Source organism: Carassius gibelio, chromosome B14 (assembly GCF_023724105.1).
Source record: "Carassius gibelio isolate Cgi1373 ecotype wild population from Czech Republic chromosome B14, carGib1.2-hapl.c, whole genome shotgun sequence".
Lineage (NCBI taxonomy): Eukaryota > Metazoa > Chordata > Actinopteri > Cypriniformes > Cyprinidae > Carassius > Carassius gibelio.
In genome coordinates, this window is record NC_068409.1 from 27,633,276 (window position 1) to 27,650,364 (window position 17,089).

The 17,089-nt window shown below is 37.4% G+C and overlaps 2 protein-coding genes across 3 annotated transcripts in view; one reads left to right on the plus strand and one right to left on the minus strand.

Annotated features, from left to right (window-relative positions):
* The window catches only part of lingo2 (leucine rich repeat and Ig domain containing 2), a 326,054-nt gene that overhangs the window by 20,596 nt on the left and 288,369 nt on the right, over nt 1–17,089 (plus strand). The gene's annotated exons all lie outside the window — the stretch shown is intronic.
* LOC127971318 (sterile alpha motif domain-containing protein 3-like) lies at nt 336–8,471 on the minus strand. 2 transcript variants are annotated; one of them, XM_052574218.1, is made up of 7 exons: nt 7,602–8,471; nt 7,382–7,482; nt 7,171–7,265; nt 3,221–4,272; nt 2,859–3,014; nt 2,247–2,339; nt 336–2,024 (listed from the first exon to the last, which is right to left on the minus strand). In XM_052574218.1, exons 4-7 carry the CDS (start codon nt 4,262–4,264, stop codon nt 1,746–1,748), a joined length of 1,572 nt encoding a protein of 523 aa, XP_052430178.1. In that variant the 5' UTR covers nt 4,265–4,272; nt 7,171–7,265; nt 7,382–7,482; nt 7,602–8,471; the 3' UTR covers nt 336–1,745. The 2 variants fall into 2 exon arrangements, with proteins under 2 accessions (XP_052430178.1, XP_052430179.1); XM_052574219.1 differs by lacking the exons at nt 7,171–7,265; nt 7,382–7,482; nt 7,602–8,471 and having other exon boundaries at nt 3,221–4,279.

The window sequence follows — 17,089 nt, forward strand, 5'->3', positions numbered from 1 at the left end:
ATTATATAATATATTGCAAAATATACAAATGATTGCCCCTTTCAATATATTGCAATATATTGAAAAAGATAAATATATATAAGAATATATGCCTAATATATTACATGATATTTTCCAATATACTGCAATATATTTTTGTTTCATAAGGGTAGATGGTGCATGAAAGAAGCTTCCGGTTGTATATAGAGAGCTACAATGCTCAGAAATCATTCCACGAGTTCTCTAGGCTTCTTAAAAGAGAGCCATAACTTCACTGGGAACTCCTATTCAATCTCTCCTTTACAGGGAAAAAGTGAAGTGTGTTGAATCCATTTGAGCATCTGAAATGATACACTCTAAAAAATAAAACATTGGGTCAACAAAAAAAAATATGTTAACGTTTTCCACTAGAATTTTTATGTTAAGACTACTGGCAGAATTACATTAATTCAAAGCGATGTTTTGAGTATGGTGAATTAACCTTTTAGGCCACAATAAAAACGCATTTTTAAGTAACATGAACTTAATAATTTTCAACATGAATGCTAGTAATTAAGTTGATCCAACATAATGTTTTAAGTTAGGTGAAGAAGTTTTTAGGCCACAATAAAACACATTTTTAAGTAACATGAACGCTAGTAATTAAGTTGATCCAACATAATGTTTTAAGTTATGTGAAGAAGTTTTTTGGCCACAATAAAACACATTTCTAAGTAACATGAGCTTAATAATTAAGTTGAGCCCTGTCCTATAATAAAGACATTTTCCTGTGTTTTCCAGGAGTCAATTTTTTAAATATAGACAGACACCATTTTTTTTTTTCCCCAAATGATATTCAAGCTTACCATGTGCTGTTTCTGCTCTTCTGTCATGACCGTGAGAAAAATTCTTTAGCCAACCTTTAGGAATCCCCCAGAAATTAGGTGTAGCTACAGAGCCTTGCTGTCTTTAAGAAGCAAGAAGCAGTTCAAATCAAATGATTACAACACAATCTGAGGAAGGTAAGGATGGTTTGTGTGTTTGTTTGTTTGAGGGTGCCTGATGGAAAACAGCAAGAATATGACAAACACATTCTGAAAGGTTGATAGATTTATTTAGAGGCATGAGGGGGGTATCAAAACGTAGCAACCGGACAGCAGCTAAGGGTGCTCAAAAAGAACAGAAATTCAGACAGTAATATTCATATTAATTCTAACCATTTTTTAACATTAACAGTAGCACTAAATCCTTGAAAGTGCAAAAAGCAGCATTTGTAGGCTGCATTCTCCTAAGACACAAAACATGTACCCAGAAGCTTTATGAGGAGAAACGGTGTTATAAAATTAAGTAAAACCCTGTGCATGAATCACCATCCTTTGACTTGTACACATGAAAATGATCAAAAAAAAAAATTACAGGTGGCTGTACATTCAAGGCACTAATTTCAACATCAAATGAGCAAAGCTTCTTTCAATTAACTTTGGCAGCACTTACATCATCATCTCTTCTCTCATCAATATCAGACTGCTCAAACTCCTGACTAACTCCAGGAGAAATATCCAACAAAAGAAGGCACTGCATATAAAGTTCAAAATACACTAACACCCTCAGAGAACAGAGGTCATCCTTTTCTATACTGATAACTTTTACTGATTTGGACTTCACTCAGTAGGTATTCATACTATGACAGAAACAAAAGAACACGTGTGTTTGCATGTGTGTGTGTGCGTATGTGTGCGTGTGTGTGATGTGAGCTTCTCCCTCATGCAAGGTCAATCAAGTCCGCTCTAGAAAATACCATACTTGAGATTCATTACTTTAGAGCTGGCTTTTTGTCCATCGAGCTCAAGGCAGAGCTTCTGGAATGCCTCAAAGGTAAATTTCAACTGCTTGGGATAGCTAAGGTTAAGAGCATAGATTACCCCCATCAGCAAAGCACAGGATCTGGCGACATCAATCCCCTGCAGGATCTTGGTTCCCTCTACTACGATGGTTGCACGCCCATCACCGATGATGGCAATCTTCATCACTTGCATCGCAAGGTCTGCGTCGAGCTCCTCCACATCCTTGCAGAAGAAATTAAAAGATGTTAGGATGTATAAAATACATGGCTCAAGCTCTTCAGGGTGACGTGCATAAGGGAATGCAGGGTGACCAAGTACTTTAAAGCCTAGCCCACAGGAGGCTGGTGCACGGGATTGAAACGGCCATATCTTCACATGGGAAGGCTACAGAGAAATGCAGTTAAAAAAAAAAGTAAAAATTAAAAAGTATACTCAATTACTTACACGATACTGTTTGAAAAGGTCCTCCTCCTTCTCTCCAAGATAGACTATGAGGCAGCGAATGGCAATTTCTCTCCGCCTTTCAACTGTGTTGTCCTGATTCATGGAAAAAAGAGATAAGGTGTTCAACAAAAATCAGATGCAAGTGTAACCCAAATCATGACAATTAAAAAAAAAAAAAATGTGTTAGTTAGGGACCGAGCTGAAAGGTAAGAGGGAGAGGACTCCAGCCCTTGCCTGGAGGCAAGGACCCTATTGTTACTGTATCGTTTCTTATTGTTTCTTTTTTTATTATACAATTTTTCGGGCTTTTCAAAATATATATATTATTTATGCATACTTTTAGCTACAGACTCCATTCAAACGTCAAAATGTAGCCACAAGTCTCGTCTATAGATGTTTCTAATTTGGTTGGGCTATGTTTTATACATTTTGATCTGCGCACCCACATGTGCACCCTATTCCTCTCCCAGTCAATCCTGAATCTGCCTGCAATTGTGCAAATATGCAATTGACCTTGTTCATAGCAGCCATTTTGACAATTGACATGAAACAGTGTGGCAGAAACATATATGTAAAATAAAGGTCTATTCATAATAAAGTTAGTCATTATACCTCAAGAAGCATGTCCTTAATGTGCCTTATCTTCAGGCCTGCAGCTCCTCCTTTTGATTGAGTCAAGGCCATCAATTTTGGGGTGCATTGGTCAAGCTTGGCCAGAAAGGTTGATTCAAGGCTAACTGTTGTTATCCTCTTAAATTCTTCACTTATCTACAGGGCACACCAGTATGAAGGACCAAACATGACATAAGTATAAATAAATAAGAGTATAAATATAAGTAAATTTTGGAAATGAAAAAGGCTATTTCTATATTTTTACATTTATTTATTTTATTTCAAATTGTGAACATGTAGCCACACTGTATCAACCCACAGTAAAAAAAAATAATGGTTTAATAAACATTTTATAATCTCACCTGTGCTTCAGTAAAAAGTGCAGGCCAGCGCTTCATGCAGTCACTGATGGCAGGGACCTCTTTCACTATTTCCTCCCGACGAAGGCTGAACGTCTTGGCCATTTTCTGAGCTACCACCTTTGAGTTGTCCCTTTTCATCATTTCACTTAGGAGCTCCACTCTCTCTTTTTCCAAACTTGCAGTAGATTCACCTTGAGCATGAGGGGGTAGGTAGTTCACCTCAGCCTTCTTTGGTTTTTTCAGATTCTTTGCCGGATACTGGTCATATGTTTGTTTTCTCTTGAGTGAGTTCACCTTAACTTCAGGGCAGCCAAGACCTCGAAGTTTGCTTCTGAAATTGTTCATCTTATATTTCAGGCGCTGCGCCCATCCATAGGACCCATTAAAGGAACCTGGTTCTTTGAGGCAGGGATGCTTTTGAGTGAGGGCCTCTGCAACCTCACCGATCTGCAGACTAGATGGATAAGCAGTGTACTCATAAATAGCCTCCGCTAGTTTTCCAAGGATGTCTGGGAGTAGTGGAATTAAATCTTTTGTAGTGAGAAGAGTCCCATATTTTTTGAAGCGCTCATTGGCTGACTGAATTTGGATCTCTGTGAGGCCAGAAAAGCTGGGAATTGAAAACTGAGCAGGCCAGCGCTTGGAACGGTGGCCTGGACTATCTTCAGATGAGAGAATCAGTGTGTCATCGGTTGACACAGATGCGGTGTCATCAACATAGTGCTCCTCACAAGGCTGATCAGTCATGTTGGTCACATCAGTGTTGGTCACATCAGTTAAGTTTAAAGTTATTACAGGCTCCTGGTCCTGGAGAAACACAACCTTGATTGTGTCCTTATCCTTGAGGTCAGTTGTAGAATAAAGGGTGAAAAACTCATCAAAATCAACATCTTTATAGTGAAGACTGAAGTCTCTGGCAATGTAAAATGTGTCACGAATGACTGAGTGAAGGTCATTCACTGTCTCAGGGATTCCAGATGGTAGTACAACTTTACGGACATCATGATCTGCAAGGATCACTCGGAGTTGAGCCGGTTTTGACATTATGCATCCTGTACACAGAATGTTTTACATGTTTCATTAATTTTTTGTCACAGGTAAATGGTGAATAATGTTAAGAGCATATTATATTTGACCTCTAGGTATGGAAATCAGGAACACATTTACTGTATATGCCAAGTCTGAACAAAGTAGGAAGACTGTGATATGCGAATTTGTATCATTTCATCTGAAAATCTCCAAAAAGTATGGGCACCATCTATGGAACATAAATGCTGCGCTTCAGAGTCATAATGTTTGTTCCACCACAGAAGTAAGATATTAAGGGGAACATGTCTGATAGCTCAGCTGGCTCTATGACTTTCACAGGACCATTTTTCTCAAGCACATAGCTCCTCAAATGCTCAACTGACCAAGCAGTCAGACCTTTCACAATGAATCCAATGCTGCCCTTCACAACCACAATTTGGATCAACTCCCCAAAATCTGGCAGACCACCAGTGGAACCATAAGCCAAGATCATTCCACTGGTGTACTTGGTGCTCCTGTAACACACACTTTTGGCTATCTGGACAAATGTCTCACCAGGAAACTTATCCTGCAGTGCTTCTTGAATATCCTCTCTCAGCACACTAACATCCACTGTAGACAGTGTTGTAGCCTGTAGTAGAGGTCTGACAGCTCTGGAATCATGTTGGTTATAAGCAAGCAACAACTGATGCTTCATGGCAAGTGACAGCAGAATATTTCTAAAGCTACGAGTATGTCTGACAACACGCTTAAAAAAGCTGTGCTTTGCCTCAAACCGCATTGTCCAGAGTGACACCAGAGGACCATAAGCCCTGATCAGTTCTGGATAATGTTCCAGGAAATGGTGTTTTGGGATGAGGTGTTGCTCTGGGAAAACCATGAGAAACCTGTGTTTATGCTCAGATATCTTACTATCCAGGAAGCAAATGGTCTCCTCTGTGTAGACTTGGCTAACAACAAGCTCAACAATGTCTCTGAGCACAAGAAGCACTTCCCATGCTGGGTCACCTTCAGGGATTTTCGATCCAACCATGAGTGGCAGGAGTCGCAGCAAAGTCCAGTTCTCGTGGGCATTGCCGCCCACACTTTTCCGTGTGGCAAAGTTCACAGAGACAGGCTGTGGTGCATCGGTTTTGTCTGACCATTTATAGGGGAACTCTTTGATGCATTTGTTCAGCTCTTCAAGAGTGAAGTATTTATTCTGAATGAACACTCTGAGGCACAGTGCTATTTCTAGGGGCACTATACCTTCAAAGAGATCATGCAACACATCCGGCGGATAACCAGACAAAACATTAAAATATTTCAGTTTTGCTGTCAGTGCACACTGTCTCTTCACGCCATACAAATGCACCAAACTATCATTCTCCTGTACAGCCTGAATATGCAGTGCGTGTCGATCTTTCGTTCTGGGTGGGAATGCCCCTGTTCTCACTTCTCCATCTTGAAACTGTGACTTTTCACCTAGACAAAATCTGCACACGTATGAACTGGAAAAGCTCTCAACAAATCCCCCCAAAGAATGGGCACCTAGATTGTCTGCGACCACACTAAACACTGTGCCTTTGACTCTTCTGCCCAATGCTGGAACATACAGTCCTTCCTCCTCTAAGTACACAAGATCTTTGAGCAGTGGCTCCAACACAGCACTGTAACCAAATCTCTTCACATCCTCAGCCTTGCACAGGATTGCTAAGAAAATTGAGTTTAGTTCAGATCTGAGCAATGAGGGGACATCAGCTAACACCCAATACACAGCTGTGATTTTGTGTTTTTTCCTGGATGTACCAAGAGGATTGCATATCTCAAAGTCATCCACGTAGAGATTGAGAGCAATGGTACAGTCACTTCCTGAGAACAGCTCATTGGTTTTGTAAAAGGTGCCGTCATGAAATGACTTGTACACAGTTCTCTGAGCTTCTGCCTCACTCAAGATCAGGTCCTGTATATCTTTCTTGCTAAAAACCTGAAGCAATGACTTTAGAATGGGGACATACTGGAAGCTGCTCTCTCTACTAAGAACATACTCAATCGGTTCAATGACAGAAAAGTGTTCGTTAAAATACTTTCTTCTTTTAAAGGCAGAGGACAGAGGACCACCATCATGGAGGGCAGAATTAATAGGGTTAGCACCACAAATGTCGTTCACTATTTCAGATACAATGACTTCATCAATTTCACAGTTGTGCCTCTTCAGGCAAGACTGTAAAATGTCTTTCATGATGGGAGCAGAGGCTGAATGAGAAATAAAATGCAACTCCTCTACAAGCTCATCAATGCATTGGTTGGGTACATGAAAGGAACTCTCTAATTTCAACATTAAATGAGCCAAGCTTCTTTCAATCAACTTTGGCAGTACTCTTACATCATCATCTCTAATCTCATCAATATCAGACTGCTCACCCTCCTGATTAACTCCATCACTGCACTGATCTGCTTGTGAAGGGTTTTCATACCTCTTTATCACCTCGTCTTTGAACTCATCTAATGAGTGGGGAGTATGCTTGCGATTTCTATGCGAAGCAAAGGTTCCATAGATATTAGTTTTGAAATTGCAATTTTTGAAAACACAGGTGACAGTTTCTTGCTTTTTCAAATGTTGACGAAGGTGTTCAAAATACTCTTTTTCGGTGGAGAATGTGCCTACATTACAGAACTGGCAACAGAAACTGAGTATTTCAGAGGTTCTCACTCTTGTTGAGTGAGTTGAGTGTTTCCTTGATATATGTGATTTCAGGCTACCCCATGATTTAAATGAACAAAAACAATCCAGATAAGGACATGGCAGAGGTTGCCCACCGCGGATATGACGTAACCTATAATGTTTCAACAACTCGTCTTTAGTAGGGGTCGCATATTTACAGATTTTACAAGGCCACTGCATATTTCATGTTTCTCACTCCATGCTTCTTCACACTGACCACGTCTAAACTTGAACCCCTTGGTCCACGAAACCAGGAGAAGATGAAGGCAAGTTTTTTGTCCTTGCAAGGCACACGGCAAAGTGACTGAAGACCTAAGTAGGGAGATAAATTAAGTAAAATAATTCAAGGAGGTGTGTGTGTGAACACAACTGATTTATTTGCTGTGGATCTGAATTACAAAAGTTAAGTGTTAATGTTTCTGTCTCACCCCGTACTTCTTCACAATTTTCTTTAGGAGGCTGATCACGTCTCACCTTGAAATCCTTGATCCACAACACCAGGGTACTGGATCAAGGCAGAAAGCCACACCTACACACACACACACAACAGTATTTTCAATTTCACTTGTGAGTCTTCAATACAGTAACTAAATAGGTTTCACTGGTGTCATCGTCACTAACTGTAGATGGACTCTGACCGCTACTCACCTCAGGGGAAGGAGAAGGTGATGTCTAGTTTGTCCTGAGAGGCTGACCAAGTCTCAACTTGAACCCCTTGGTCCACTCTTGGTCCAATCTTAAAGCAAGCCTTGTAATGCTGGTATTAAGATAAATTATAACACGAAAATGTCAGGGAAATTTTAAAGGTTGCTCATGGAGGATGGATATTTAAGTGCAAACAAAACAATTATTCATCATGAATTCACAATCTGTATTTTAAATAGCACAAATTAAATAAATTTAAAATAAGGACCAGGAGAAAAATATATTACACTTAAACATTTTTATTTTTAACTAGGGCTGGACAATATATCGAACGATATGATCATGCGCATCTCGTCAGTAAAGCCGGTTCCATGATTAGCGGTAAATCCCCATCACCTGCTTTCAAATGGAGCTGCAGTTAATATACAGAACCGTAGTTTACTGACAGCCCTATTTTTAACTTAACCTTCCTCTAATTCATAGGTGTGATTGGCAAAGGACAAAAAAAGCAGGAAAATATAAGGCGCACCTCATCTATCATGACGCGGCGACAGCACGTGTGATTATCCCGGTATTTAGAACATCGCGCAAGATTTGTGTCAACACAGAAAAAATTTCATCACTGGATAGGTTTTGTTCGTTTATTTAAAGTGTGGTTTATGTCAGCTGAATGTGCGGCACGCTTTTCAGAGAAGATAAGGCAACGTTATTTTAGTACAATTCACACCCAAAGGTAACGTTAACTCAGGGGAAAGAAAAATCTCCTTGATTTTGATTGTAATATCATTTTGATTAATATGCGGGAGGGAGGGAGAGAAAGACAGTTTGAAGACTGTGAGAGCGCGCGCGGCCGGAGGACTCTCTCTCTCTCTCTCTCTCTCTCTCTCTCTCTCTCTCTCTCCTGTCAGAATTGGCGCAGCAGTCAGTAATCTTATCTCACTCACCGATCAAATTAGGCTTTCCACTTATCACTCCACACTGGTTCTATAACTGAAGAATCCAGCATGAGACAACGATATGGCGCAACCAAACTGTTAACGTTACATTATTGGCTGGTAGCGTGTCACTCCCTACGTTGCTAGGTTACCAGAGAGCGAATGGCTTTGTTCATGCAAACAAACTTGCTTCGCAACCTGGTTTCTTCCGACGAAAAAAAAACCCATATATATATATATATATATATATATATATATATATATATATATCTCAATCTTGAACGTTTTATCGAGCGCATTTTTTATTAATATTGATTACATGTCTATCTCGAGACATATCGTTTTATCGCGCAGCCCCACATTAATCCATGTGTTTAACTAATTATCACATTCACGGTCTTAGCGTGAATTGACCCTTATAAATGAAATACAGTTCTTCAAAATAAATTCTTAACATACAATGAGAGCAGGTTGTAAAACACACTCTTTTTGGTAAAATACGAGCAGAAGGTAAAAAAAAATAAAAATAAACGGAAAAAAAACGAAATTTGGAGAAATAAATAAAACGAAATTTAGGGGAAAAAACGGAATTCATAGGGCCCTACATAACTCCGACTGATTTTGAGCAAAATATCTGAACAAATAGTGTAGCTACTCAATCAGTGACAGGCTACAGCTAACGTTATAGCTAACTTTACCACGGCACACAGACTATAACGTTACTATCAAAACTGCTCAAATTTCAGAGTAAGAACTTGCAGATTTCGATATTCGGTTACAGTAGGCTATCACCAACTGAATCCTGAGCGAATGCGAATATGCGTAATTAAGCATAAAATTACTTACCATTCACCGCATGCTCCTCTCCTCGTCTGGCCTTGAACATGCGCGCGGAAACTGTGGCCCGTTAACACGTCATCAAATTGTTTTTTACATTAACAGAACTTAAAATTAAATTGTTTTTTGATTAACTGAAAATGTTAAACTCTGACAAGTCATGATAGTATATTTCATCAATAGGCATAATTTGTGTGTCATCCCAGCTCAATAAAATAACAATTACAATTAAAAAGTCTAACAGTATCTCAGAACTTGATTTTTTATTTCACAACAATGTATATATTTAAGTAATGACTAAAGGTCCTCTGAATTAGTTTTTAGAGTGTACAGAGGTTACCATGTTAAGATTAAAATGTACAGGCATTGTACCATTTAATCTAAACTTGTGCAAGCTATTAATAAATTTGTATTTTATAATATTAATACACTTGAAATGTGTGCGGAGTGGAAACAAAAAATTACATGGTTGTATGTCCCACAGAGTCATGAATTATACTGTTAATTACTCTTATTTGGCTCAATACGCATACAGACATTGGTTTCACCAAACAAGGATTTTGAAAAGGTTTTGTTCGGAAATGTTCAGTAAGTGTAGCAAAGTTTTTGCTGATTGCCTACATTTTACTTTGAAATAATGTCAAATGATTTACAAAAAATAAATAAAACTTTGAGAAACAAGCTCTTGAACATGCTGTAAAATTAGTTTTTTTAAAACAGTGTGTTCAGCTAGTGTCCAGTCTTTGCTTGAGGAAAAGTGTTTTATAAAACTGTAAGTCTGTCATCAGTATCAAATACCTATTTCCTCGAACCTACATAAAAATCCTTGTCAGACCAACAAAATGACCCCAATTGTTGCCCCAACTAGTCAAACACAGTTGTCCGAACAAAAAATGTCATTTTGTTGAAATGTTAAGGCTTTGTGAGTTCCCAGCATGCATTGCAGCATGAATAAATTATTCAGTTACTGTTATAGCATTATTGTTTTGACGTTAAACTATTTTTATTTGTTAATGTTTCATCATTATTGTTAATTATTTGTTGTACTGTGGTGTAAAGAGCTCTTTTTTTTTTTTTTACATTTGTTGGTTTTCACCGTTCTTGAGGTTTGTGTGCCTAGATTTGAGGCCTTGAGTATGTTCAACCACTTTTCTATTTTCTGGATATCTTAGTATTGTAAATTGTCTTACAAACAAAATACAATGTTTTCTGCTTTTTAGACTAACTTATCATTTTACGTTTGTCATTTGTAAGCAAACATACATTTGATAAAGTGGTGACTTTAAACTTTTTTTTTTTAGGAAACAGGAAAAACATTTACCTCAATTACAGTAAGTGTTGTATCGGTTGCTGTAACAATACATTTTTTTCTATTGGTAAAATAAGACAATCAGCACTTGCATGAACAAACTAATTTACATTGGCTCAACAAAGAATCATTATTAAGCAGAACTAAAAATCTATGGTTGAGAAAATTCAAAAAGTCTCATTGCATCAAGTTGCCCCACTTTTTTCGTTTTCTCAACTCTTTATTTTTTACAGAGTCAGTTCTGATAACCCTTTTCAGAAAATAGATGGAAAAATAGGTATGTTTACTTTAAAGATAAACTTTAAGACCTTGACAGCACAGAGAACTGCCTTCCTTCTGGGGACTTGTCTTTTACATTTCTTCTGAAATTTTGGATTTGCTCTATTTTCACTGTTTCTTTGTCAAATGTGATTCAAGGACCTCAGTAACAATGTACTGAGCAAGAACAAGACCTTAATTCATTGCTTGTTTCTCAGTCCATACACACCTCAGCTTTAATCTTCCTCACAAAATCCGTAACTAACGTCATTGCAGGGAAGACAGAGAAGCAAAATTGCCTCTGGATCTTGGGAACAGCAAACATTATTTCCCTCGATGTCTAAACATGTTACAGAGATGGTCTTTGTTCAACTTGGTATAGCTGAACAACAGTGGCCTTTGCCTGATTGAGGATGGTTAGCTATTAGCAGTCAACACAAAATATGAAACCCAGTAGAAGTTTATTCGCCCATCATTTTGTTATTTCAAAACTGTATGACTGTCTATCTTCCAAGAACATTTAACATGCATTGAATGCATGGTGACCATGGGTTGTCAACCTCTTAAAAAAAAAAATAAATAAATAAAAAAAAAGTTGTAAAGAAGTCATTTTCAGGCATAGTAATAGGGTTAAATAATCTAAAAATAAATAAATGAACAAATAAAATGGTTCAAAGGAATAAACTGTGTGTGTGTGTGTGTGTGTGTGTGTGTGTGTGTGTGTGTGTGTGTGTGTGTGTGTGTGTGTGTCTGTGTGTGTGTGTGTGTGTGTGTGTGCTCATGTTTTTGTGACATATCAGGACACAACTCTGTATAATGACATGGGTATGACACCGGTATAACAAGGAGAGGGTGACTTATGAGGACATAACCCATGTCCCTATTTTCCAAAACGCTTATAAACCATGCAGAATGAGTTTTTTTGAATTGCAAAGTAAAACAAAGTAAGAATACAATAAGTTTCCTTTGAGGGTTAGGTGTAGCGTTGGTATAGGGCCAAAGAATATACAGTTTGCACAGTATAAAAACCATTGCGCCTATGGGATGTCCCCACTTTTCACAAAAACAAACGTGTGTGTGTGTGTGTGTATATATAAGATCAATTAATATTTTTTTATAGCAGTAAATATGGTGGCCGAGAGAGATTAAAGAGCCACACAGATGGGAAATCAAAAATTACCTGTATTACAGTGTATGATGTAGCTGTCCATCAGTGTAAACCATGTGCAAAGTAACTAAACCAAAAAGTACACAATTTATAAAGTTATTGGCTTCTAAAGTAAGGAGTCGACTCTGAATCGCTGAAACGAGTCGTTATAGATTTCAAATCTTTTGCCCATCTCTATGTACGTAACTAGGAACACTTTGCATAATAATCTCCGCCTAAAGTCTTGGGAGAAACGTGACTCTGACCTGCCCCCCCTCCCCCCCCCCACACACACACACAGACGCTCTGGTTGGTGTGATAGCATAATGTCGAGGAGATGGTGTGTTTTTAATTGTAAAGGCAAGTTTGTTTTATTTTCACTGCCAAAGAATGAAGATCAGAAGAACCAATAGCTTAAATTCATTTTTACCACAATACCAGAGCAGTACAACAAATCCCTTTTGTTGTGTTCACAACATTTCACTGATGACTGCTTTTCTAATCTCAGTGATTACAAGGCGGGATTTTCAAAGCATTTGGCCATAAAAGAGGGTTCATTACCAACTTTATTTAGACCAACAAGCATCTCCGAATCACAACGCAAAGTATGATTATGAAGTTATGTGTTTGTTTTCACGTCATTAAAACAAAGTGTTAAAAGTGCTGCTAACAGAAATTCTGTGATAAAGTAATCCATATGAAAAAAACGCGATGAATACACCCACACAGAAGAAAAAGCAACGAGACTATTCAAGTTTTTTATTTTACTGTTTGCTTCGCGATGAGAGGAAAAAGACATAATTCACCCCAAAAAGATGCTAACGCATTGTTTACCATGAAGTTGTGTGCGAAACAACCAATCAAACTATGTCAGTTGACCAATCAGAACACAGTATTCTACCGAAGGTGGGGTTTAAGGAAACTGAATCTTTTTGTACAGCTTCACGCAAACTGTTTGGGGATCTCTGAGAATTGAGGTAATTTTAAAATGATATTTTGACAAAATGACAATGTTTTTTAACCTTGGATGGATTTAAACCTAATGTACAGGACTTATAAACAGTGATAGAAAGCTTAGAATTTTCATCTTACTTGCACTTTAAGGCTGCAATTTAAGAAAACGCATGCAAATTGAAAAAAAACACCAGCAAAAAAAAAAAAAAAAAAAGCATCTTCATCAGTTTGACAACACAAGTGCTCCAAATCCTCACAACACATGTATGTAACGAAATGCGTTGCAAATCCTTCACAACACATGCAAATTAAGAAACGCTGCAAATCCTTCACAACACATGCATATCACGGAACACGCTGCAGATCCTCACAACACATGCATATAGTGAAACCCGCTGCAAATCATCACAACACATGCATATAGCGAGTGAGGATTGTGAGGATTTGCAGCGCATTTCTTTAATGCATGTGTTGTGAGGATTTGCAGTGTGTTTCATTATATGCATGTGTTGTGAAGGATTTGCAGCGTTTCTTTATTTGCATGTGTTGTGAGGATTTGCAGCACGTTTTGTTATATGCATGTGTTGTTTTGATTTGCAACACTTGTGTGGTCAAACTGATGATGTGTCCTTCATTTGCTGATGTTTTTTCAATTTGATTGTGTTTTCTTATGTTGCACCATGTTGAGCTCTCATGGCCACCGTAAGTAAATGCTCAATAATGTTTAAGTTTCATATGTTGTCAGTACGTCCATACCTTTCAGCATCAATCTAATGGAACAAAACAGATTTAGTCTTAAATGTTACTACCTACGACCAGTCTGGATAATCTTTCTATGATTTCTTATGTGACACAGAAGACTGGAGTATGCTGGCTGCTAGAAATTCAGCTTTGCCAACATTTATTGTTGATGTTTTCATTGTAATTTTCCTTTCACCATTCTTTCCCATTTAAACCCTGGGATAATTTCATCCCTTCTAAATTTTCTCGAAGTACCCACTCTAGAGGTTACCTACCACCCTAGTTCTTCTGTATAAAGTGTCAATTTTGGTTAAGATTCCATCAAAGAACCAAGAGTGATTCGTTTAAACCACCACTCTAAGAAACAAGCCGGGAGGGAACAGACAGCTGGTCAGTTGAAAGAGACTACAGATTTTTTTTTTTTTTTTTTTTGGCAATCGATCTCTTCGTCAGTGGGAAGAGAACAGAGCAAGGAGAACATGACTGACATGGCAGGTTTGCAGTGGCACACTTCATTCTCTGGGCATCTCCAGGGCTTCCAGGGTTTTTCTTTTTCTTTTTTCTCCCCCTGGCTATATTGTAATATGAACAGACATTTCATACCCCCAGGACTTATTGGTTCTGATAGGATGGGGACCAGCTCAGTTTGGATTTTTAATGGAATGTAAAGATTCTGTCTGGTTGGCAGAATCCAACTGACAGATTTAAGGGAGGCTGTTGTCTAATCTCAGAGGGCAGAGGCACCGAAGGCATCCATGTGTGATTTACCCACACAAGAAGTGAATAATGGGTACATTGCCAATGTAGCATTTCTTGTGCTTGGCTAATGAACAGAATGAAGTGAATATATTGTGAGGTTGAATTTGGGGAGGCTTTGATGAAAGTACACAAGGAGGTTTAATTAAAGTACGTCTCTCACCTTGTTTAAATTTTAATTACCCAACAAGTGAGTACTTCCTGCAAAATTTGAAACTGCCAGCAGGCTAGATGCACGTTTCCAAAAATATAGACCTTCTGCAGTGTTTGACAATTAACAATGCAGAAGAGAAATAAGAGAGAGAGGGAGGGAGAGAGGAAAGTACTACCTTTTTGTAGTACTATGCTGATGTGCAGCTGGGTTATTAAACTTCTCAGATTGGTCTGTTTATGTTGCTATTCGACATTGCAGTGTAAAAGTTAACACAAAAGAGGGCAGCTTGATCCTTAAAGGTATTATGAAGTCTACAGGTCTTGACATTTATACACATTTCCTCATTATCGTCAGTGTTTCTCATTTCCTTGGTGTAATTATTTATCCCTAGGTGTTCATTCTTTCATGAGTGAGAATGCGTTGTGTTAATTTGACTGTACCTATGGAAATATATTCGCCTTTACTGTATTACCTTCTATGCAAATTACTAATTACTGACTTATCTCATATTTACATTAATCCTTTAAGGACTTTTTTTTTTTTTTAGTTACCCAAGAAATATTTGATTTGCATAGATTAAAACTGACAACTTATTATAATTAAAAGCATATTGATCAATTAAATGGTTTGACATACGACAGCTGGAATGAAATCATACACTGTGGAGTGATTCATTATCTACCAAAATGTATAATAACATTCTATCAAATTCATGCGGTGTTATGGAATTACTTAGTTCTGGATTCTGAAAGTCGGCAAAATAACTGTTATGCATTGCCCAAATTCATAAACCTGCTCAAAAATCCCTCTGTTCTAATGCATTTTTGACTCAGATTTGTACTTATTGTTATGGCAGTGGCAGTAATAATAAATGATTGCAATCGAAGAAAATTTCCAGTGCATTATATTTGGTGTGGGTAGAGACTGTGAAACAGTATATATATATATTTTTTTTTTTCTCCTCTCCACCTGATAAACAAGAATAAATGTGCTTTGTGAAGATGACAAGCAATTTAAAAAACAACATTTTTCTGTTTCATATCTTTCAGTGTCTGTTATATAGAAAAATGGAGTAATATAAATAAACTGACAAGCATGCTGACTAGTTGCTTCAAAGAACTCTGTTGAACTTTAAATAGTTCTATAACTTCTGAAATTAGCCTGTATGTTTCACGTAATCATTATTTAAATAAAAAGAAGACAGCGAATAAAGGCTTTACACACATACTATATACATCCATAAATAAACTATATACAATAAGCCATAAATTACTCATAAATTACACTTAGGACAATATAACTGCTTAGTTTAGTGGCGATATCTAGTTTCAGTATACAATTTCAACTCTTAATAAGGAAATTCAGCATTGGATAATGCTGCAGCTGTGCCTGGAAACAGTTTTTATAGCAACTATATTAAATAAATAAGCAAAGTATTGACACAGCTGAAATATTTATAAGTCTCTTGTTGATGTTCTAAATCACCTAATGCTCACTTAATCTTACCTAGCCTTGTACATATTATAGACTGATGCTTAAAAAATAGGCCATTTATAAACATTATTCATAGAAGCGTTGCTTTCTTCTTTTGAGCTCATAAAATTCTCAAGGACACAGACAACCAGTGCAGGTTGAAAGTACAGTAAAAAGAATATGACCACGGGGAGTTTGAATACACTCTTTTATCTGTTTCTCAGTAATTTCTGTTTAATCGGCTCAGGAGGAGCTCTTTTAGTTTTATCACATATATGGCCAAACGTGTGTGCAGTGCCACATTCTGCTGCTGCAGATACATAAACATTCCAGGTTTATGGTTTATAAAATCTAGTCTGAGCAGTTGATATGGGTTATATAATCCACTGTATAAACAATATATGGTTTAGTATATGCTTCAGTTTATGGTGTGTTTCTGGCATATTCTACTATATCAGAATATAAAATTGATTACTTTATAATTGCTTTTACAACTGTATGGGTAATGCATTGTTCTGTGTGTTCTTGAGAATTAGAACCAAGGTGTTTTAAAGCCCTCACACAGTTCTATGTCATATATATATTTTCAGATTTTGAGAATATATTTGGATTTTATGAGTAGCATTATCTTATGGAAACTTGCTTCCACCACGAAATAAAAAAAATAATTTCAGTTTAAGCAATTGCAAGTTTCTCAGACTTCTCAGAATTGCCAGTATATTTTACATCTCACAATTGCAGGTTATAAACTCACGATTGTAAGTGAACATTTAGCAATTTGGGGGGAGAAAGTCCTTATTACCTTTTTGTGTTTTAATCCCAAGTAGAAAACAATCTTCCATGCCTATTTTTTCAAAACCTGACAATAATATGAACTAGATAGTAAAGTTTGTTTTCAAACTTTAAGTTGGCTTGAAAAAGCCTGGC

What these genes read in the sequence shown, in the direction of transcription:
- LOC127971318 (XM_052574218.1), bottom strand. Translation starts at nt 4,264, where the DNA reads ATGTCAAAACCGGCTCAACTCCGAGTGATCCTTGCAGATCATGATGTC. An exon ending in CACTTTTTACTGAAGCACAG is followed by an intron (nt 3,015 to 3,220) that starts GTGAGATTATAA and finishes TGTGCCCTGTAG; the next exon opens with ATAAGTGAAGAATTTAAGAG. An exon ending in ACCTTTTCAAACAGTATCGT is followed by an intron (nt 2,025 to 2,246) that starts GTAAGTAATTGA and finishes TTCTTCTGCAAG; the next exon opens with GATGTGGAGGAGCTCGACGC.